Genomic DNA, 23656 nt, shown 5'->3' on the forward strand with positions numbered 1-23656 from the left:
TACCCGGTGCTTCACTGCCGAACCGTGCACCATACCGTACCAATCCAGAGGAGACAAAAGAGATTATGCGTCAAGTACAAGAGCTTCTCGACAAAGGTTATATACGCGAATCCCTTAGTCCTTGTGCTGTTCCTATTATTCTAGTGCCGAAAAAGGATGGTACATCACGTATGTGTGTTTATTGTAGAGGCATTAATAATATTATTATTCGTTATCGTCATCCTATTCCTAGGCTAGATGATATGCTTGATGAATTGAGTGGCTCTACAATATTCTCCAAAGTTGATTTGCATAGTGGATACCATCAAATTCGTATGAAATTGGGAGATGAATGGAAAACAACATTTAAAACTAAGTTTGGATTATATGAGTGGTTAGTCATGCCTTTTGGGTTAACTAATGCACCTAGTACTTTCATGAGATTAATGAACGAAGTTTTACGTGCTTTCATTGGACGATTTGTGGTAGTTTACTTTGATGACATATTGATTTATAGCAGATCTTTGGAAGAGCATTTGGAACATTTACGTGTTGTTTTTATTGCTCTACGTGATGCACGTTTGTTTGGTAACCTTGGGAAGTGCACCTTTTGCACCGACCGAGTATCTTTTCTTGGCTATGTTGTTACTCCACAGGGAATTGAAGTTGATAAAGCCAATATTGAAGCTATTGAGAGTTGGCCACAGCCCAAAACGGTCACACAAGTGAGGAGTTTTCTTGGCCTCACTGGATTCTATAGGCGTTTTGTGAGAGATTTCAGCACCATTGCTGCACCTCTCAATGAGCTTACAAAGAAAGATGTGCCTTTTCTTTGGGGTACTGCACAGGAAGAAGCCTTCACGGTATTGAAAGATAAGTTAACACATGCTCCTTTACTCCAACTTCCTGATTTTAATAAGACTTTTGAGCTTGAATGTGATGCTAGTGGAATTGGATTAGGAGGTGTGTTATTACAAGATGGCAAACCTGTTGCATACTTTTCTGAAAAATTGAGTGGGCCTAGTCTGAATTATTCTACTTATGATAAGGAATTATATGCTCTTGTTCGGACTTTAGAAACATGGCAACATTATTTATGGCCCAAAGAATTTGTTATACATTCTGATCATGAATCTTTGAAACATATTAAAAGTCAAGCTAAACTGAATCGTAGACATGCTAAATGGGTTGAATTCATTGAGACTTTCCCTTATGTCATTAAACACAAGAAGGGAAAAGAAAATGTTATTGCTGATGCATTGTCTCGTCGCTATACTATGCTTTCACAACTTGACTTCAAAATATTTGGTTTGGAGACCATCAAAGATCAATATGTGCATGATGCTGATTTTAAAGATGTAATGCAAAATTGTAAAGAAGGAAGAATGTGGAACAAGTTTGTCGTTAACGATGGATTTGTGTTTCGTGCTAACAAGCTATGCATTCCAGCTAGCTCGGTTCATCTTTTGTTGTTGCAGGAGGCGCATGGAGGAGGATTAATGGGACACTTTGGCGTGAAGAAGACGGAGGACGTACTTGCTACACATTTCTTTTGGCCAAAGACGAGACGGGATGTTGAGCGTTTTATTGCTCGCTGCACTACATGTCAAAAAGCTAAGTCACGACTCAATCCTCATGGTTTATATATGCCTTTGCCTGTACCTAGTGTTCCTTGGGAGGATATATCTATGGACTTTGTTTTAGGTTTACCTCGAACAAAGAAGGGGAGGGATAGCATATTTGTTGTCGTGGATAGATTCTCGAAAATGGCACACTTTATACCATGTCATAAAAGCGATGATGCTGTTAATGTTGCTGATTTGTTCTTTCGTGAAATTATTCGCTTGCATGGTGTGCCAAATACTATTGTTTCAGATCGTGATACTAAATTTTTTAGCCACTTTTGGAGATGTTTATGGGCTAAGTTGGGGACTAAGCTGCTTTTTAGTACTACTTGTCACCCCCAAACTGATGGACAAACTGAAGTAGTCAATGGAACTTTGTCTACTATGCTTAGAGCTGTTTTGAAGAATAATAAGAAAATGTGGGAGGAATGCTTGCCTCATATTGAATTTGCTTATAATCGTTCATTGCATTCTACTACTAAGATGTGCCCTTTTGAAGTTGTGTATGGTTTCCTACCTCGTGCGCCTATTGATTTGTTGCCTCTTCCATCTTTGGAGGAGGTTAATTTTGATGCTAAACAACTTGCTGAATTGATTTTAAAAATGCATGACTTAACTAAGGAAAACATTGAGCGTATGGATGCTAAATATAAACTTGCTGGAGATAAGGGTAGAAAACATGTTGTGTTTGCACCTGGAGATCTTGTTTGGTTACATTTGCGTAAGGATAGATTTCCTGATTTGCGCAAATCAAAGCTAATGCCACGTGCTGATGGTCCCTTTAAGGTGTTAGAGAAAATAAATGATAATGCATATAAACTTGAGCTGCCTGCAGATTATGGGGTTAGTCCCACTTTTAACATTGCAGATTTGAAGCCTTATTTGGGTGAGGAAGATGAGCTTCCGTCGAGGACGACTTCATTTCAAGAAGGGGAGGATGATGAGGACATCAATACCATTGTTACACCCACAGCCCCTACTATTACATATACTGGACCAATTACTAGAGCTCGCGCACGCCAATTAAATTATCAGGTACTTCCGTTTCTTGGTAATGATTCTAATGTTCATGAGAATATGATGCTGCCTAAATTGGATACATTTGTTTTGCTTACAAATGAAGGGCCTAGCTTGGAGAAGGATGGACATTGGAGCAAGAACAAGCATGGAGATGATGCCATGCACAAGGGGAACAAGAACGGAGTTACAAGTGATGATTTCAGGACTTTGAAGCCACCATAATGGGTGCATGAAGCCTTGGACGAAATATACAAGATGCCACTTCATAAATTTCGTCCCAAGGCTATTCTAGGTGTTGCGTCACCTTATTATTGGGCCAGGCCCTTGTAATTTCGAAATACATAAGTATAGGCTATTTTTAGAGTCCGTATGTGTGGGGAAACAAGAGATAGGGTTGATTTCGGACCCCTCCACCAAGGGCCACGAAATTCCCCCCTCTTCCTCCATATATACAGCCCTTAGGGCACCGTTTAGACTTTGTGTTTTGTTTAGATTAAAGTTCGCCATAGCTGCAACTCCGCGTACTTCATTTGTGTTCAACGACCAGACAAAGGCGTCACAAAACCCCACCTTGATCAATAAAGCTTTCATCTTATATTCGCAATATCCAGATTGCAATCTCAGTTTCTTGCTTGTTCTTCGTTTGCTCGCAGGAAACAGACCCTCGTGGTCAGGTTGATCGTGCTCCGGTGTGGTCAATAACCTCTCGGAGTTGGTTTAGAGATTGCTAGGTGCGACGTCCTCGCACGTTCGTAGTCGGATCGTCAAAGTCGACTTCCACCAAAGCGAAATCCATCATCTCATCGAAAGACGGGACACCTTTGCCTCTATCAGACGGAGAAGGTAGCAGTCGACCTGCGCTTCGTCCTCCTTGCGGAGCGCACGTTGTATTTGTGGCGTAGCTCGGAAGGAGAAGGTAGCAGTCGACCTGCGCTTCGTCCTCCTTGCGGAGCGCATGTTGTATTTGTGGCGTAGCTCGGAAGGAGAAGGTAGCAGTCGACCTGCGCTTCGTCCTCCTTGCGAAGCGCATGTTGTATTTGTACTTAGGCGAACACTAGGCTGCAGCTAAGCCCCGAAGTGGAAGGCTGGCTCACCACTTGGCAGGATTTTGTTTAAACTTAGGCGAGTACTTGGACTGCAGCTAAGCCTCCGAGTGGAAGACTGGCTCACCACTTGGTAGGATTTTGTTTAAACTTAGGCGAGTACTTGGACTGCAGCTAAGCCTCCGAGTGGAAGGCTGGCTCACCACTCGGTAGGATTTTGTTTAAACTTAGGCGAAACGGATTCGCAGCTAAGCCCCCGAGTGGGAGGCTGGCTCACCACTCGGCAATGATTTTTTTTACAAACTTAGGCGAAACGGATTCGCAGCTAAGCCACCCACTGGGGGACTGCTTCATGTGGACAAAAGTAACAACAATCACTGGGAAAATTATAAAACTCTTGTCTTTGATAAATAAACTACAGAAGTACTTTTATTACAACTCATCCGAGTGAATACTTAAGTATAAAAGGGGCGGAGCAGCTTCGCGTTCCACGCTCGGGGCTCGTCAATCTGGTGCTCGACATTGTAAAGGCGGTACGCCCCATTATGGAGAACCTTGGTGATGATGAAGGGACCTTCCCAAGTAGGAGCAAGCTTGTGTGGCTTCTGCTGATCCACTCGGAGAACCAAGTCTCCCTCTTGGAAGGCTCGACTCTTCACGTTTTTGGCATGGAATCGACGCAAGTCTTGCTGATAAATGGTCGATTGGATCAAGGCCATCTCTCTTTCTTCTTCTAGAAGGTCGACTGCGTCCTGTCGGGCTTGTTCTGCTTCAGCTTCAGTGTAGAGTTCGACCCGAGGTGCGTTGTGAAGCAGGTCACTCGGCAGGACTGCTTCAGCTCCGTAGACTAAGAAGAACGGAGTTCTCCCAGTCGATCGATTAGGTGTGGTCCTTAATCCCCAAAGTACTGACGGAAGTTCGTCGACCCATGCGCCAACTGCGTGCTTGAGATCGCGCATCAGTCGGGGTTTCAGTCCTTTGAGAATTAAACCATTTGCTCGTTCCGCCTGCCCATTCGACTGGGGGTGAGCAACTGAAGCATAGTCGACTCGTGTGCCCTGAGACGTGCAGAAGGCTCTAAATTCCTCGGAATCGAAGTTCGACCCATTATCAGTGGTGATGCTATGGGGAACTCCGTATCTGAATACCAACTCCCTGATGAAGCTGACAACAGTGCCGGCATCAAGATTCTTGATGGGTTTAGCTTCAATCCACTTAGTGAACTTGTCGACTGCCACCATCACATGGGTGAAACCGCTTCTGCATGTTCTTAGTGGTCCAACCATATCCAATCCCCATACAGCGAAAGGCCAGACGAGTGGGATGGTCTTCAAGGCTGAGGCGGGCTTGTGTGATATATTGGAGTAAAATTGACATCCTTCGCACTTGTCGACTATCTCCTTTGCCATTTCATTTGCTCTCGGCCAGTAAAATCCCGCTCGATATGCTTTAACCACAATGGTCCGAGAAGACGCATGATGGCCACAGGTCCCCGAGTGGATATCGTCAAGGATTATCCTACCTTCTTCTGGCGTTATACATTTCTGACCGACTCCAGTCGCGCTCTCTCTCTGTACAACTATCCCTTTATCACGGTAAAGGCTTTGGATCGGCGGACGTTCTGTCGAGCCTCTTCTTCATCCTCTGGGAGCTCTTTCCTTAAGATATACGCGATGTATGGCACTGTCCAGTCGGGAGTGATGACCAATGCTTCCATGATCAGGTCGACCACTGCTGGAACTTCTACTTCAGTCGGATGTGTGACACTTTTTGGCTGCGGAGCTTCTTCGGTAAAAGGATCTTCCTGAACTGATGGAGTATGGATATGTTCCAAGAACACATCACTGGAATGGCTTCTCTCTTGGAACCTATCTTCGCCAAATCATCAGCTGCTTGATTCTTCAGTCGGGGTATATGATGGAGCCCTAACCCTTCAAATTTCTTCTCCAGCTTCCTTACCGCATTGCAGTAACCACTCATGGCTGGGCTTCTAACGTCCCACTCCTTCATCACCTGATTGACCACCATATCTGAATCGCCATAAACCATAAGGCGACGGACGCCGAGTGAAATGGCCATGCGCAACCCGTACAAAAGTGCTTCGTATTCTGCTTCATTGTTGGAGGAATCAAAGTGGATCTGGAGCACATATCTGAGCTTATCTCCTCGGGGGGAAACCAATACTACCCTAGCACCGGAACCATTCAACATCTTAGAACCGTCAAAGAACATGGTCCAGTGCTCCGAGTGAACTTGAGTCGGTAATTGTTGTTCAATCCACTCGGCGATGAAATTTGCTACTGCTTGGGACTTAATGGCTTTCTTTGCCTCAAACTTGATATCAAGGGGAAGGAGTTCAATCGCCCACTTTGCCACTCGACCAGTTGCATCTCTGTTGTGCAAAATCTCCGATAATGGGGCGTCGCTGACGACTGTAATGGAATGATCAGAGAAATAGTGAGCAACCTTCTTCGTGGTCATGTAAATCCCATATACAAGCTTCTGATAATGAGGGTATCTTTGCTTCGATGGGGTCAATACTTCGGAAAGATAATATACTGGGCGCTGAACTTTGAAGGCTTTCCCTTCTTCTCCCCGCTCGACCGTAAGTACTGTACTGACGACTTGTCATGTGGCTGCAATGTAAAGCAACATGGGCTCTTTGCTGACTGGAGCAGCAAGCACCGGCTGGGTGGAGAGCAGAGCTTTAAGTTCTGCAAACGCTGCATCAGCTTCTGGAGTCCACTCGAACTTGTCTGACTTCTTCATCAGTCGGTAAAGAGGCAATGCCTTTTCACCGAGGCGAGAGATGAATCAACTTAACGCGGCCAAGCATCCAGTAAGTTTCTGGACATCGTGCACACGCACGGGGCGTTTCATTCGGAGTATAGTGCCAACTTTTTCCGGGTTGGCGTCGATTCCTCGTTCGGAAACGAGAAAATCGAGTAACTTTCTGCCAGGAACTCCGAATGTGCACTTTGATGGATTAAGCTTGATACCATACCTCCTTGGCAAATGTTTCAGCGAGGTCAGTCAACAGGTCGGAACCCTTCCGTGATTTGACCCCAATATCATCCATGTACGCTTCCACGTTCCGACTGATTTGAGTGAGCAAACACTTCTGAATCATCCTCATGAACGTGGCTCCGGCATTCTTGAGGCCGAATGGCATGGTGACATAGCAGAAGCATCCGAATGGGGTGATAAAAGCTGTTTTGATCTTGTCGGGTCCATACAGACGGATCTGATGATAACCGGAATAGGCGTCTAAAAAAGACAGGCGCTCACATCCCGCAGTCGAGTCGACTATTTGGTCGATGCGGGGGAGAGGAAAATGATCTTTCGGGCAGGCCCGATTGATATGTTTGAAATCAATGCACATGAGAAGTGACTTGTCCTTCTTGGGGACCATGACAACATTGGCGAGCCACTCGGAGTGGTAAATCTCTCGGATAAACTCTGCTGCTAAGAGTCGAGCTACCTCCTCGCCAATGGCTTTTCTCTTCTGGACGGCGGACCGTCGAAGATGTTCCTTGACAGGTTTCACCTTTGAGTCGACTCGTAGACGATGCTCAGCCAGCCCCCTGGGAACACCCGGCATGTCAGCAGGCTTCCATGCGAAGATGTCCCAGTTCTCACGAAGGAACTGGATGAGCGCTTCTTCCTATTTGGAGTCGAGTGTTGTTGAGATATGAGTCGGAGCAGCATTGGGGTCAGTCGGGTGGATGTGAATCGGCTTTGTCTCACCAGACGACTGAAACGCTGATTCAGTAGCAGGCTTCTTGGCTCGCAACAAATCACTCGGATCTGCAGTTTTCTGGTATTCCTGCAGCTCTACCACTGCCATCTGAGCATCAGCGATCTTTGAGCCCTTCTAAAAGCACTCTTCTGCCTTTTTCCGATTGCCAATGATGGTGATCACCCCTTTGGGACCAGACATCTTCAATTTGAGGTACACGTAACATGGTTGAGCCATGAATCGTGCATAAGTTGGCCTGCCTAAAATGGTGTGATAAGCACTCTGGAAATCCACAACTTCAAATGTTAACTTTTCTTTGCGGAAATGCTTTGAATCGCCGAAAACCACATCAAGAGCAATTTGGCCGACTGATTCAGCCTTTCTCCCAGGAATGACTCCATGGAAACTCATGTTGCTGGAACTGAGTCTGGACATCGAAATGCCCATTCCCTTCAGCGTCTCCGCATACAATATGTTCAGTCCGCTGCCACCGTCCATCAGAACCTTAGTCAGTCGAGTGCCTTCGACGACTGGGTCGACCACCAAAGCTTGCCTCACAGGGGTGGCTATGTGTGTCGGATGATCAGAATGGTCGAATATGATGGCGGTCTGAGACCACTTCAGATAACTGGGTGTTGCCGGAGCAACCATATTCACTTCCCGGTTGATAACTTTCAATCGACTTTTGCTCTCAACATCAGCAAAAATCATCAGGGTGGAATTGACATGGGGGTATCCTTCATCACTGTCCTCTTTTTCCTCAATCTTGTCCGACTCCTTTTCTTTATCCTTGGGATGTTTCCCTTGAAACTGCTGGATTAAGATCCGGCACTGGCGAGTGGTATGTTTCGGGTAAATGAAGTTACCCTCTTCATCTTTCTTCGTGTGCATGTGGCATGGCAAATCCATCACGTCGTTTCCTTCTTTGTCCTTCACCTTCTTGGGGTTCCAAGATCCTTTGGGTTTCCCTTTAAACTTGCCCTGAGTCACGGCCAAGGCTTCTCCAGGAGCAGCTGGCTCGGCTTTCCGCTTCTGCTTCCGACTAGAGTTCCCTTTTTCTGACTGGCTCGGCTTGTACTTGCCACTCCGGAGTCGATCCTCTTCTTCATCATTGGCATATTTGGTGGCAATTTCCATCATTCGACTCAGAGTCATGTCTCCGGTCCGACCAAACTTCAAACTTAACTCTCTGTTCTTAACACCTTCCTTGAAGGCACAGACTGCTTGGTGATCAGATACGTTCTCCACCGTATGATGCAACGTGATCCACCTCTGGATGTAATCCCTCAGGGTTTCATTTGACTTTTGTACGCAAACATGCAACTCTGTCAGACCTGCGGGTCGTTTGCACGTTCCTTCAAATGTCCTAACAAACACTCGGGCAAGATCTTCCCAAGTGTAAATGCTGCTAGGTGCCAACTGATTCAGCCAGGCTCTGGCCGAGCCCTCCAACATAAGTGGTAAGTGTTTCATGGCCACCTCATCATTACCACCGCCAATCTGAACAGCCACTCGGTAGTCCTCAAGCCAAGTATCGGGCTTGGACTCACCAGTGAACTTACTCACCCCAGTCGCCAACCTGAAGTTGGGAGGGATCACCGCGGCTCTAATGGCTCTGCTAAAACACTCTGGTCCTGAGACATGAACTCGGCTACTGGTGGGTGCATCTCTGTCATGGCCTTCTCGGTGAGCTCTGTTCCGGTCGACTAGACCTTGCACGATAATGGACCTCGCGTCAAAGCCTGGTTCTCTGGGGTCGACTGGAACCCTTCGCCCAACACTGTGTTGGCGTCTGTCATCTTGCTGCCGAGGGGCGTAAGACCCACCCCTTGGGGGAGGAGTGGGCACTCGACGCCGATCATCGCGATCGAATCGGTCATCATACTGATCACGTCGACCCCCACGTCCCTCACGCCGCAGAGGCGATCTTGGGCTATGGGCCGACTGGACTGTATTCGCAGCGACGAATCGACTGTGAATCCTATTACGCGACTGCGATACAGCTGAATTTTGATCTCCTGCTGCCCGGAGCAAATCTCTGATCTGCATCAAGCCTCTGCCAGCCTCTGACTGAGAGGGCTGAATTGACTCCGCTATACGGGCTGCAGCTGTCAGATTCTGAATTGGGGTTCGATATACCTGAGTCGGTGGCGGAAAGAGTTGATGTCGACTGGAGTCTGGAACTCGTTGCCGCGCGCGCTCGTCGAGTGCTCGCTGGAGGTTCTCCAGTCAAGTGCGCTCAGCCAAGTTGGCCAAACGCGCGTCCTCCAAGGCGCGAGCCTCAGGGGTTTCTCCTACGATAGGAGTATGCAGAGCATCCATGTTCCGGCGGCGAAGATCTTCTCTTTGCAACGAAGTGAGTGGCTCGGGTTGATACTCCTCGTGGACCTGAGCTGGGTCGCCTCTGCCGTCCCCTTCGTCGGTGCGGGGGAAGCCGGGAGGACTACGAGGCCCATTGACCATCATGACCTCCGCCGCTGGATCACTGCTGTCGCACTCGGATGCAGTCTCTACGGAGCCAGTCGACAGATCGAACAAGCCGTAGAGAGATTCGTCGGGCTCAATCGCCGCGACTTGGGTGGTGGCCGATTGGCGAGCCACTGCGTGTCTCGGCCACCGCTGAAGCCTCGACCGACCAGAGCACTTGCGCTGGTGGGAGACAGGGAGGGAGGACGACGCAGGTGTCGACCGAAACGGGGCCGACGGTTGCCGCAGCAGGACGCCACGGACACATGCACGAAAGTCCGTCGCCCCACGGACTGGGAGCGCGTCGATGTCGAGTGGAGCCTCCTGGAGCCACGCGGAGTCGTCGGCGATGAACGTGAGCGCGCCAAGACGGATCTCGCGGCCCTCCACTAAAACTCCGCCAGAAACCATGGTGAAGGCGATTGGAACAATTGCAACTTCTCCAAAAAGTCGCTAAGACACCGGCCCCACGGTGGCTGCCAACTGTCGTGGTTCTAAGTCTAACAGTAGAATAGGGGGTAGGTATGGAGAGGCAAGATCCTAGCTATAGAGTAGTTGTATACGCAAGGGAATTACGAGTTCAGGCCCTTCTCGGAGGAAGCAACAGCCCTACGTCTCGGAGCCCGGAGGCATCCGACTGGATTATATGCGTATGAGTTACAGAGGTGCGAACCGTTCTGCCTGTGGAGGGGGTGGCTTATATAGAGTGCGCCAGGACCCCAGCCAGCCCACGTAGCGGAGGGTTCAGTGTACATAAAGGCCTGGCGTTACTGGTAACGCCTTACATAAAGCGCTATCATGGCCATAAAGACTACTTAATAGCAGACCGTTTGGGTGCAGAGTGACCCTAGGTTTCCTGGTGGTCGAGTGAGTCTTCATGGTCGAGTGTCTTCGAGTTTGTCGAGTGGAATCCTTCTAGGTCGACTGAAAGGCAATTTCTTCTAGAGATGTCCTTGGGGAGGGTACCTTGGACAGGTCCATGACCCTACCCTAGGTACATGGCTTCATCACTCTGTATGTTGGGTCATGTGACCCATGATTGTAATCCTTACTAGGTATGACTCTTCGGACCCTCTTGAATAAATTCTCTGAGTCATAGAGTTTTGTTGTGATGCCATGTTGTATTTGCACATATCGAACATATTGTGTGTATGTTATTGAAATGCTTGGTATGTGTGGGATCCGACAATCTAGTTGATTATTCTTGGTAGCCTCTCTTGTGGGGAAATGTCTCCTAGTGCTTCCACTGAGCCATGTTAGCATGCTACTGCTCTGGAACACTTAGGCTGGCCGGCATGTGTCCTTCTTCGTTCATGTGTCTATCCTTTCGAGGAAATGTCACGCATTGTTCCTTTAAGTCCTTGTAGCTTGCTACAACTTGGGTTCATACATTGATGATTGACACGTTCGTTTCTGGGTCATGTATGCTTGTCCCTATAAGATAGCGCCACCTTGGGTTTACGACTAGTCATGTCGGCTCGGGATCTCTGTCATAAGGATGCCAGCGACACTATCGTATACGTGAGCCAAAAGGCACAAACGATCGCGAGCCAGGTAAGGTGGCACCCGTGGGAATATCGTGCGTGAGGCCGCAAAGTGATATGATGTGTTACATGCTAGATCGGTGTGACTTAGGATCGGGGTCCTGACAGCTTTGGTATCAGAGCTTGACTGCCTGTAGGATTACCAAGCCAAAATGGTCGAAGTTGAGTCTAGAAATTCTTTAGTTATATAAGGAAATTGATTGTGGAAGGGAATGTAAGGCTCTATTTACTTCTTTACCTTATGCCCTTCTGATCTGAGTCAACCTCTTCTCTTCTACGGGGATTAAGAACTAGGCTTCTCATTTTTCTATTAGGATCACGTGTTACTAATCCGTAGACTTATATGATTGATGGATTTAAGCCTCAGTTCAGTTCCTACTACTTATGTGTATCATCAGTTGGTCTCGGAACCTTGATATTGTGATGTCGAGTGGTTATGCCACCATTTTGCAGGATATCTCAAGATCTTTTGAGCATTTACAGCCGTTATGTTGTCCGAGTCATCCCAGGTTTCTAAATCATCCAATGCATTTGCAAATCCCTTCTTTCCATTCTCGATGTTCCTTTGGGACAGATTAACCACACTAACCAGCGTGTTGAGGTATTATATTGCCTCGGTATATATGTTGGAGCTATTATTATGACCTAGGTGTCTTGAAGAACCACCTAGTAATCCATCCATGTTTTGTGTTCACAGTGTGATGATTCTGGTCGTCATTCTCGAAAGCATCCCGTGATGCCATTTAGTTAGTAGGCATTCTATTTATGGGTTTTTGAACCCGAGATTCACTCTACTCATTCATGTTGATAGTGTTTGAAGTTCCTTCAGGGTGATTAGTAACCTTTGCGATAGTCCTCGAGGTCCGTGGTATATCATTCTTCCAATACCATGAACCATCCTTGGCAGAAGTTCTTTTGAACCGAAAGAACACAACCAGAGTGCTCTTGATGAGTTCTCGATTCTATGTTGTGACTCTGCCAGTTCTACCTTTCTGCATGGGTTATCCAGAAGAAATATGTTGAACTCGTTTGACATGCTAATCTATGCATCCACAACTCAGAAAATCGTATGTTCCTTTGAGTCGTCCCTCTTTAATTGTATTTCGGCCTTCATCTATCAGTTGATAGTCAAGAGCATGTGTGCATTCATGTTCATCGATGCCTTTTACTCTTGTGGTTCATCAAGCCATTCTATTCTGGAATGACTAGGAGAAACAAACTCTAGTACCTTATCCATTTCTAGGATTGGGTCAAAGCAGTTGTATTTCGTAAATCAAAATGTCACTCCAGCTTTTCTTCTGTTCTACCGCAGAGTATCACCCTCTTTAATAACAAGAGTATCGTGAGAATTATACACCCTCTTATGAATTCTTGATGCAGTGATACTTCTCTCCACCATTCTTAATTCCTCGGTATTTGTGTTGGTTACAACCAGAATGCCGACAAGTGAACTGTGACGTGTGACATCAATACTCCTAGCGACTCTGTTGCATGGTAGTTAATGGACAATAACCTCATCCTTAGCATGTTGATTATTGAATCATCACCCTAAGGTTGATCGTGCTACCTAGTCCATATTTATGGTGCACTCTTCGATCAATGAGTTAGGACTACGGCAATCCCTTGCTTATTTGATCATCTCGTCTTGCCTCGGAATCAAGATTGTTCTTGAACTTAATAACATATCAGTGGTTCGTGATTTTTTGATTATCTTCTCGGAAGTATCACCAAGTTGTCCCCTGACTATTATGATGAGCTTGTGATCAAGTTGGTTTCTTAAAACCACCCCTTCTCCAAGAATCTGTGTTGGATAGCCTTGAGCTGGTTAGTTAAGCTAAACAACAACTTGGAGAGTTGGAGAATAAAAGCTTTGCCTAACTTAGTTCATTCCAACGGGCTATCCCCGTGTGGTTGTATGTGTGTTGAAGAAAGATGATATCTTCATCAATTGGTCTTCGTGATCAATTGTTGGATGTATTGTCTTGTCAAAACTGTGATTCGAGTGTGGGCTATCATCAAATCAAAATCAGCACCAACGATGTTCGTAATGTTGTCTTACTTGTGGTTGATCCCTCGAGCATACAGCAATACATATTTTGGTCTAACCAATGCTATCACCTTGTTCACATAATGGTGGAATTCCAGTGATACGGAAATTCCGATGAGTTGTTTTTAGCCCATCAACAACATTGTATCACCTCCATAATTCATGATGAACAACAGGCTAGTGTTGGAAACTTGTGTAAGCATTTTCTTCGTGTCCCATTCGTGAAGGATATGCTTGGATGAAAGGAGTGACTTCCTCTAATTCATGTGCACTTGGTGTAAGTTGCCACCGTGGATCCGAGAATAATTGTTTTTGCTTCCTTTGGAATCGTCCCAAGTCAGTCGTGCATGTACAAAGTATACTATGGTTTGGTAGATTAATTACCTCCACTCCGAAGGTATTCTGTAGCACACCAAGCCATTGATTGACTTATTCAAGGAGAAGAAGTTCCCTCATAAGAGCTAATCATATGACTTATGCAAGGACTTCATTATCCGCAATGATGGTTTCCCAACTTGAACTCGATAGTGTTTTGTTGTAAGACTTCTTGGTCATGCTTGTCTTGGACAATGTGTTCACATGTACTTAGAAGAACCGGCTCATGTTTCGGAACTTCCTATCGTAGTTCGTTTCCCTCTCGTCGATTTGTGGTGCAACCTTTCACTTTTAGACCTGCTGAGTCTAGAGTACCATGTGATCAACCAGATCTGAATCTCAGGCAGATATGATGGTTGGAACGTTTCCCAAGATTATAATATTGGTCCTATAAACCGGTAAAGTCAATTTTGTGGCTACCCCATCTAGCCAGAAGGCCAATTATGGTAGTATCTTGAGTCAGCAATTTAGCCACCTTCCCATGAGGATGGCATATGACTTTTTCTAGAACTTGTTCCTTATGGATTTTGTGCTTCCGAAGTCTGACATGTACTTGATGGCCATGTTCATGTTTTTAAGCATGATCTGATATCTAGTACATCAAGGAGAACATTAGAAGTGGAGTGCTAAATATCTCTCGGTCGATCATCCAGGTTCTGTTCCTTAGCATTGCTAAGGACAAATCTCAAAAAGTGTTGTCTTCCTTTGCATCTGCATTGCCCATGACTATTCATCTTGGTAGTATGATTTGTTGCCAGGATCCTCGCTCCGGATGCTGGTAAGACCTTGATGAATATGGAAATGCTCAAGTTCTTGATACCACGCTCTGTCACTGGGTTATATCCTCGGTAACAATCGGAATGTGCCTTCCATTGCCGAGTTGTCTCAAAACCCTAGCTCCCTTTTTAAACTGAGTATGCCATTTCTTAGAACTCCTTCAAACGATCATTTGTGAATTTCCTTAGGCTGGTATGAAGAGTTTCAATGATCTCTATATCAAAAGTAATTATTTTTGCCACTTAAGGGAATATACCTACGAGTCACCTTCCCTAAGGTGTCGTTATGGAATCATTGTAGATAACTCCTCGTTATCTTAAAACCATGCACCATCTTCTTCAGCGTGGAATTTTGCCTACCCATTCGAACCATCGTCATATGTTTCTTCCATCCATCTCTATGTGTGTTTGGTGTCTCAACTCGAGGGATGTTATTATGTCTCCTTCCATGAGTTGGCTGTGAGTTGCTCAATCTTCGAGAAGATCGATTCCTATAGAGCTCTTTTCTTCTCGTTGTCGTGTTGGTTAAAGATCTATAAAGCAAAGTGCAATCTGGATCGTGAAGATTGAGTTGGCTTTGTGTCCCCTCTGTCTTCTTACCTCACGTTTTGAATCTCGGGACGAGATTCTTGTTTAGTGGATGTGAGTTGTCACAACCCTAGCTTAGTCCTTGCCCGACTCTGCATAAGCATCCATGCATCATGTTTAAAGTTTTGAATCTTGAAATGGAGATGACCAAACCCCAGCATCAGATGAATTCAATTAGGTTCAAATTCAAATATTTTCAATGAACCCAAAATGCCCTTCAAAAATGTTCATTGTTTTTGGAAAAAGGTTAAAACCTTAACCAGAGGTCATGCACATTTTTCCAAGGCATTTATGGTCTTTGAATAAATCTTATTGTAATTGAGTTGGGGTTATAAATTCCTATAAATACTTTTATAACTCCAATCATTCTAAAAAATATTGTGGGGCTTTGGGTTAGTCCATATTGCATCCACAAATAATTTCAGAAGTAGCAAAAATGGTTTAGTATTATTACTAAATCAAAACAAAGCAAAAGAAATAGAAAACGGAAAGAAAAATAAAGGCAACAGGAAACTTACCTGGCCCAGTCTTGTAGCAACTGGCCCAACAGAAGCAGCCGAGCCCACCAGGGGCATCTTTGTCTTCAACCTGTGCCTACTGGCAGAGGCAAGGCCGAGCACGGCGCCACGACGGGCCACGCTGGCAGCTGCCTGCCTGGCTTGTCGCCCTTGGCCTCGCCACGCACCCCCCCGACTCTCCTAGTTCTCCCCCGTGCTCATCCCCTCCTCTGCTGCCCTCTCCCTCTCGCGCCCGAGCGCTGCCGTCGCTACCGCCGCAAAAGCACCGCGCCCACCGCCGACCCCATGCCTCGTGGTCGTGTCCTCTAGCTCCGCATTGATGCCGTGAAGCTCCAAGCCGAAGAACACGACCTCGGATGCCTGGCATCATCGCCCTCGAGCTCGTCATCGCCGCATCTGGCCGCCGGAGGTCGTCATAGATATGTGCGCTGGAGGTCGTCCCCGAGCCCGCTATTTTGCTCTGCATGTGCGCCGTGAGCTCCACTCTGTTTCCCCTCTGCCCCTTGCTCTAGTTTGTGCAACAACTACTGTCTGTGAGCTCCCGCGCCGCCGTCCGCCATTGTCGTTGCACGCATAGCCCCGAGCTCCCGCGCCGTCGTCTGCCATTGTCATTGCACGCATATCCCCGAGCTCCTTCGCTCGTAGACATGCCCTTGGTGTGTTCCAGGTGATCCCAGGAACCCGTAAAGCCCCTCGGCCGCTCTCGCTGTGCCCTGTAGCGCTACCTGCCTCGAACCCGAGCTTGCCCGAGGTCTGGCCGCCGCCTGAGCTCGCCACCGCAACCGCTAGAGACCACCTCGGCACCTGCCGCAGCCACCCCTCAATGTGTCACGTCGCGCTAAGCACGTAGAGCCCCTTCGCCGTCCGTTTGGTCGCCGGAGGACGAAACCCGAGCATCGCCGCGTCTCTGTACGTCGGCGGCGGCCTAGCTCCGGTTAAACACCGGTTAACCACTAACCTAATGACCACTAGGTCACTGACTAGTGGGCCCAGGGCTCTGCTAACCTCGGTTTAGTTAAGTTTTAACACTAATTAACACTGTTAATAGAATGGGTCACTGACCAGTGGGTTCCTATTGCTGCGCGAAGTTGATCCACACAACACCACAGATTCCTCACTTTCATGGAGGTAAACCGACCATTTTTCAATGCAAAACGGCAAAGATCAGCCAAACCCTAGGGTTGCTAGGGCTGGGCAGAAGCTACGAGCTAGGTGCTGGAAAGAAAAGAACCTAGGAGAAAAAGTAACGTAACGTTGCAAAAGGATCGATTGGTTGTTTTACCAATCGGCCAAGTACCCCATATATATATAAGGGCACGCCCTGGTCTTTGGCTGAATCGGAGTAGGACTCCTTTTGCACGTACAGAAGGTAATCCCTGTTTTGCTTCCTCTGCAAGCAGGTCAAATATAATATTCCTAATCCCTAATTAGCCCGGCCAGCACCCAAAACACATGGGACAGCAGCCCAGCCCTATACTAGTATGTACTAGCCTATATTTGGGCTTGCTACAGCCGAACAACTACCTCATCCAGAACCTTTTCTATCTCAAATATTCTCCAGACCAGATTTCTTCCTTGCCCCTCTGCTGTCTAAGCAAGAACTCCATCATGGAAGTATTACCGTATTTATCCTCTGCGATGAACATATTTCTGATCTGCACTTTTAGCTGAACTCCGATTCCAGCAGCTATCAAATCTGTAAAACTGGCAAGCCAAATTTCATCATTAACACATGCCCCCTTGTTTTTGGTATGATTGCATCTACCAAAAACACTATAGTGATACCTTTGGATGATGTCAATTGCTTCATCAGTCATATCATTGCTCAGGGCGATGTCCAAATAACACATCGGCCATATTTTGCTTAGGACGATATCTTAAATAATATCTGCTGTCATGCCATCAAGCCTCCTGCCACATACTAGGATAATATTTCTTTAAATACTTTCCATTGAGAGCTTTAGGCAATCTCTCCCCCTGCAAAGATTTTACAAAATATGAATTCCCAGGAACTATTTCAACAACTCTATATGGGCCTTCCCAACTCGGCGACCACTTGCCGAATTTATTGTTCCTAGTTCCAACAGGCAAAATTGTTTTCCACACAAAGTCTCCTATTTGAAACGATTTTTCCCTCACCCTTTTGTTATAAACCTTAGCTACTCTTAACTTTTCTTTTTCAATTTCCTGTAAGGCTCTTAATCTTTCTTCTGGAACATCATCAATTCTGTCCAGCATCAAATTATTATAGTCTACAACCAACAAATCATTTTGTCTGGCTACTCTAAGAGCTTGCAAATTAACTTCTACAGGTAACACTGCTTCCTGTCCATACACTAACTCATATGGTGTCACTTGAGTTGCTCCATGCTAGATATCCGATGAGCCCATAAAGCCTCTGAAAGCACTTCATGCCACTTTCTTGGATGCTCCTTAATTTTCTTTTTTATAAGCTTAATTAAAGTTTTATTGCTAGACTCGGTCTGTCCGTTAGCTTGAGCATAATAAGGCGACGAATTTAACAATTTAATTCTAAAAGATTCGGCAAACTCACGAAATTGATGAGACATAAAAGAAGAACCTTGATCAGTAGTCAAAGTTTGAGGAATATCGAATCTGCAAATAATATGCTCCAAAACAAAATTAATCACTTCCTTATGGGTCATATTTCTTAAAGGAATTGCTTCAGTCCATTTGGTAAAATAATCTGTAGCTACTAGGACAAAGCGATAACCTTTAGATGAAGCAGGATATATTTGACCAATAAAATCTAAACCCCATCCTCTAAACGTCCATGGCTTAATAATGGGATGCATCATAGCTGCAGGTGCCAATTGGACATTTCCAAATTTCTGGCATTCTTCACACCCTTTATAATAGTGAAAACAGCCCCCTAACATCGTCGGCCAATAAAAACCTGCTCTTTTCAATAACCATTGCATCTTATGAGCCGACTGATGTGTTCCGCATAGCCCTTCATGTACTTCACCCATAGCTACTCTTGACTGATCAGGACCTAAGCACTTTAAAAGTAATCCATCTATCGTTCGGCGGTGCAACTTACTATCTAGCAAAGTATATTTTAAAGCTTGTCGCCGAATTTTTCTACCTCTTGTTTGCCCAGGATCCTTTAGCTGATTAATCAGAGGAGTTCTCCAATCACCTGGTTCTAAATTAGCTGCTGATTCGGTTATTTGTGACTCCTGCACCGAATCTTCTTTGCCATGTACTATTTATTGTTGGATTGAACAAGAACCTGCTGCATCCTTTAGCAAATTAATAGCCAACAGATCAGCATTACTATTAACATCATCTAGCATCGGTTTCTCTAATATGGAAAACTTTCCCCTACTGATTTGGTATCCGGATGCTTGTTGCGCTAAGAAATTAGCTCTAGAATTCTCTTCCCTAGGTATATGACTGATAGTGAAAGTATTCAGAGACTTAATTATATCTAAACATCGGTCTAAATAGCTTTAATAGTCCATCAAAACATCGAAATTCACCACCAATTTTCCGGACTACCAGAAGTGAATCTCCAAAAGCCTCTATATCCTTTACACCCATATCTACTAAATTTTGTAAACCAAACAACAAAGCTTCATATTCAGCTTGGTTATTTGTACAAGGATATTCCAAACGGACCGATGTTTCATAAACGACATTGTTTGGTGAAATTAAAACATTATCAATGCCTTGTCCCTCCCTACAAACCGATCCATGAAAATAAAAATTCCACGGGCACACAGTAACATAATTAATATCTTCATCATCCTTAATCCTATGATCAACAATAAAATCAGCGATGACTTGACCTTTTGTAGCACGCAACGATTCATATGCCAAGTCATATTCTATTAGTGCATAAGCCCATTTTCCAATCCTACCACTAAGAATCGGCTGACGCAGCACATATTTAATCACGTCGGCTTGGCAAGCTACTACACATGTACTATAAAGTAAATATGGCCGAAATTTTGTACATGCATAATATAAAGATAAACATATTTTTTCAATAAACACGTACCGACTCTCAGCGTCAAGCAAGCGGCGGCTCAAGTATGCAATGATGTACTCCTTCCCGCTGTTCTCTTGTGCTAAAACTGCGCCGATCACCTTGTCTTGTGCGGCAATGTATAACCTGAACGACACACCAGACTTGGGTGCTCGAAGCACCGGAGGACTTGACAAATACTATTTTATATTATTAAAAGCCTCTCGCTATTCTGCCCCCAAGTGAATTCGGCTTCATGTTTTAACCGAAGTAAAGGAACAAACGATTCAATTTTTCCCGCAAGGTTAGATATGAATTGTCTCAAGTAATTAATTTTTCCTAATAATTTCTGCACATCCCTTTTACATGTGGGCTCCTCCAATTTTCTGATTGCCTCTACCTTCTTAGGATCAATCTCTATGCCATGCTCATGAATTATAAAACCTAAGAACTTACCAGCCGATACACCGAAAACACATTTGAGTGGATTCATTTTCAGCCCATACCAACGCATTCTTTCAAAAGCTAATCGCAAATCGGCTAAATGATGATCAAACCCATCCGATTTAACAACTACATCATCAATATATATTTCTAATACGATGCCTAGAGGATCATGAAAGATCAGATTCATAGCACGATGATATGTAGCTCCGGCATTCTTCAATCCAAAAGTCATAATAGTCCACTCAAATAAACCAACAAAACCAGGGCATCGAAAAGCAGTCTTAAACATATCTTCTTCGGCCATAAATATCTGATTATAACCAGCATTACCATCTAAAAAACTGATTACTTTATGTCCAAAAGCATCGTTAATCAACATGTCGGCTATAGGCATAGGATATTCATCTTTAGGGGTAGCCTTATTCAAATCCCTAAAATCAATACATACTCTAATCTTATTAGTATTTTCTTTTCAACAGGAACAATATTAGAAATCCATTCCGCATATCTACACGGCCGAATAAACCGAGCTTTTAACAATTGATCGATTTCATCTTTGATGCGGTCATATATACTAGGATTGAATCGCCTAAGGGGCTGTTTATGCGGCCTAAAACCAGATTTAATAGGCAATCTGTGTTCAACTAAGTCCCTACTCAAACCGGGCATCTCAGTATAATTCCAAGCAAAGCAATCAACAAATTCCCTAAGTAATGCACATACCTTTCCTCTCTGATCGGCCCCCATATTAGCATTAATAAATGTAGGTCTAGGGACACTTCCATCACCAATATCAACTTCCTCAAGTGGGTCAGCCAATGAGAATCCTTGTCCAAGCTTCTCCATGTCATCGAAATCCTCAGTAGCTTCATGCATATCGTTCTTTCCTGAACGATACTCCTCAACACGCCTTTGCATCCATTTAACACTATCTTCCTTATTCATTGTTCACAAGGATAAGTCATTAAGCCGAGCTACACTAGCCGGCTGTGCATGTACAGGAACAAAACCATCTCTGCCAATACTAATATAATCATAATCTGATAAATCTCTACCCGTCAAGCATGACATCTCACAGTGTTGCCAATCAACCGGAGCCTCAGCCAAAGCAATGCAGGCCGAATTATCCGCCTCAACCACTTCAACATCATCATCAACCCACTGAATCAAACATTGATGTAGAGTAGAAGGGATGCAACAATTTGCATGGATCCAATCGCGCCCCAAAAGAATATTATATCGGCCTTTGACATCAACAACAAAGAAAGCAGTCGGCAATGTTTTGCTACCAACCGTGAGCTCCATAGAAATAACACCCTTAGCTTCAGACAAGTATCCTGAAAACCCACTAAGTCCCATATTGGTTTTCATCAGTTCTTCCTCTTTTCGGCCCAACTTAGAAAAACCCGAAAAAGGCATGATATTAACACCGGCACCGCCGTCAACAAGCATGCGACCAATAGGTTTACCATCAATGTGACCCTTGATAAACAAAGGCTTTAGGTGTTGTCCATGCTTCTTTGGTTTCTCAAATGTAACACTTTTTGGGCCAAGAACAAGTTCTGCAACTTCGGCCTCTTCAGCCTTAGGCGCACGAAATTCAGCAGGCAGCTCAAATACCATATCAATGTCCATATCCGCAGGCATATCCTGTTTATCCTTAGAGTTTCCATCCATAACCATGTCATTAGCACTATTGCATTCCTCCCTTGCGATGCGCTTCTCTTTCCAAGTCATATTCGAGGGCACCATTGGTTTATCTTTATTGAACCACTCGTCGCGCTTCTTCTCAGCTAGTTCCTCTCTAATTTCCAATGCCCGCAGCCGCTGCACCCTTCTTTTCTGAGTATGTATGAGCCCTGTCGGGCACCATCGAAGCTTCGGTTTAGTTCCTGGTGCCACTGACCTAATTCTGCTGCCCCCCGAGTTCCTTGGTCTGTACTGATGTGCTGCTGCTTGGGGAGCAAACATTCTGTCTTTGGCTAAAACAATTATGTATTGATCAGTTGTTCTAGTGGTCCCATCTTTCTGCATATTGGGCCCCAAATCAGCATGTGAGTTGCTTTCTTTTGCTGGAATTTCCTCTTGCTGCGATGTATAAGGCCCCTGCTGCTGCAATGCACCATTACTAATCATTTCTGAACCTGGAACTCTTTTCTGAACTGAACCAAATTTGAAACCTCTAATCATGATTGTTTCTGGATCAGGGGCAACACCTGCAGCTGATTTGAGCTTACCATTATCAACATTATGAGCAGCACGCAACCCAGGTTGGTTCGTAATAGCACAACCAGACTTAAATACATCATGTACAACTGATTTTTTTACATCACCCTTAGATCTGACCGGTACCCATGCAAACTTTTGGCCACCTATGTGAACCTTGCCATCCGCATTGTGTCTAGGCAATCTGCTCTACGCAAATCTTTTGCTGGATGAGCTATCTTCAGCCCCTTTATGTGAACCATCTTTACCTCGAACCATAACAACATCACGTGATCTTGCTTCATGATTAAATCGAGCCCTTTTCTCGTGCATGTTTGGTCTGAACATAGGCCTAGGCGGGATCCATCCTGGTTGAAAATATCCTGCTGGCCCTATAGGATATGGCGCCCAAGGATTAGAACCCCATGGAGGAATTTGCGGATACATAGGAGGTGCACAACCCCAATATGTTGGCTCTATTGCGAAATATGGCTGCTGGTCATATGAATTTTTCTGCCATTGCTCATGACCGGCAGGTCCAGAAGGAGATCTAGGACGCTTATTACCTCCAAGCCGGTTAAACACATTGGTGGCCTTAAGTGAAGTGTATTTCTCCAACAACATGTTAACTGTCGGCTTTGGTCTCCAAGCTTGTCTCCTTCTTCCATTGACTTTCCACACTCCTACTTCTGGATTTTTTGGTTTGATCATCCTTGGAGGAACATTATCATCAACAACATTTTTCTCTCTTGCGGATTCGGTCTGATCCGATCGAATAAGAATTTTCTTATTCTCAAACTCAACCACATTGATAGGAAAAGGATCACTATCGAGCTTCATCTTAGTACCTTCTGTAAAAATCAATCGTCCGTCATTAATGGCCGATTGCACCTGTCGACGAAACACATTACAATCGTTAGTAGCATAAGAAAAAGAGTTATGCCATTTACAATAAGCTCTTCTACCCAGTTCTTCTTGAGATGGAATCACATGCCCTTCTTTTATTCTAATTAACTTCCCTTGCAACAACATGTCAAAAATCGTGTCACACTTACTAACATCAAAAGTATATTTGATTTCCTCTCTTTTAGCTGGTGTGGGTTTCAGGGCAGCACATGCGAAAGGTTTTGACTTAGGTGCTCGAACCCATTCGGCCATACATATATCAACATCATCTTCACTAGTTGAATCACTATCATGTTCTACGACATTAACCGTAGGTTTTTCCTTGTCTTTGCTCTTATTATCTCTAAACCGGAAGTATGGTTTAACTTCTTTAGCACGGTTTTC

General features: G+C 45.0%; 1 protein-coding gene across 1 annotated transcript; it reads right to left on the reverse strand.

Moving 5' to 3' along the window:
- Positions 1-16986: 16986 nt before the first annotated feature.
- On the reverse strand, positions 16987-22136 carry LOC119367715. The gene is made up of 3 exons (XM_037633153.1): positions 19748-22136; positions 17506-17697; positions 16987-17424 (listed from the first exon to the last, which is right to left on the reverse strand). Exon 1 carries the CDS (start codon positions 22130-22132, stop codon positions 21110-21112), a length of 1023 nt encoding a protein of 340 aa, XP_037489050.1. The 5' UTR covers positions 22133-22136; the 3' UTR covers positions 16987-17424; positions 17506-17697; positions 19748-21109.
- Positions 22137-23656: the final 1520 nt, after the last annotated feature.

This window comes from Triticum dicoccoides, chromosome 2B (genome assembly GCF_002162155.2).
Source record: "Triticum dicoccoides isolate Atlit2015 ecotype Zavitan chromosome 2B, WEW_v2.0, whole genome shotgun sequence".
Lineage (NCBI taxonomy): Eukaryota > Viridiplantae > Streptophyta > Magnoliopsida > Poales > Poaceae > Triticum > Triticum dicoccoides.

Coding starts and splice junctions, on each gene's coding strand:
- LOC119367715 (XM_037633153.1), bottom strand. CDS start 22,132: ATGTTTGCTCCCCAAGCAGCAGCACATCAGTACAGACCAAGGAACTCG.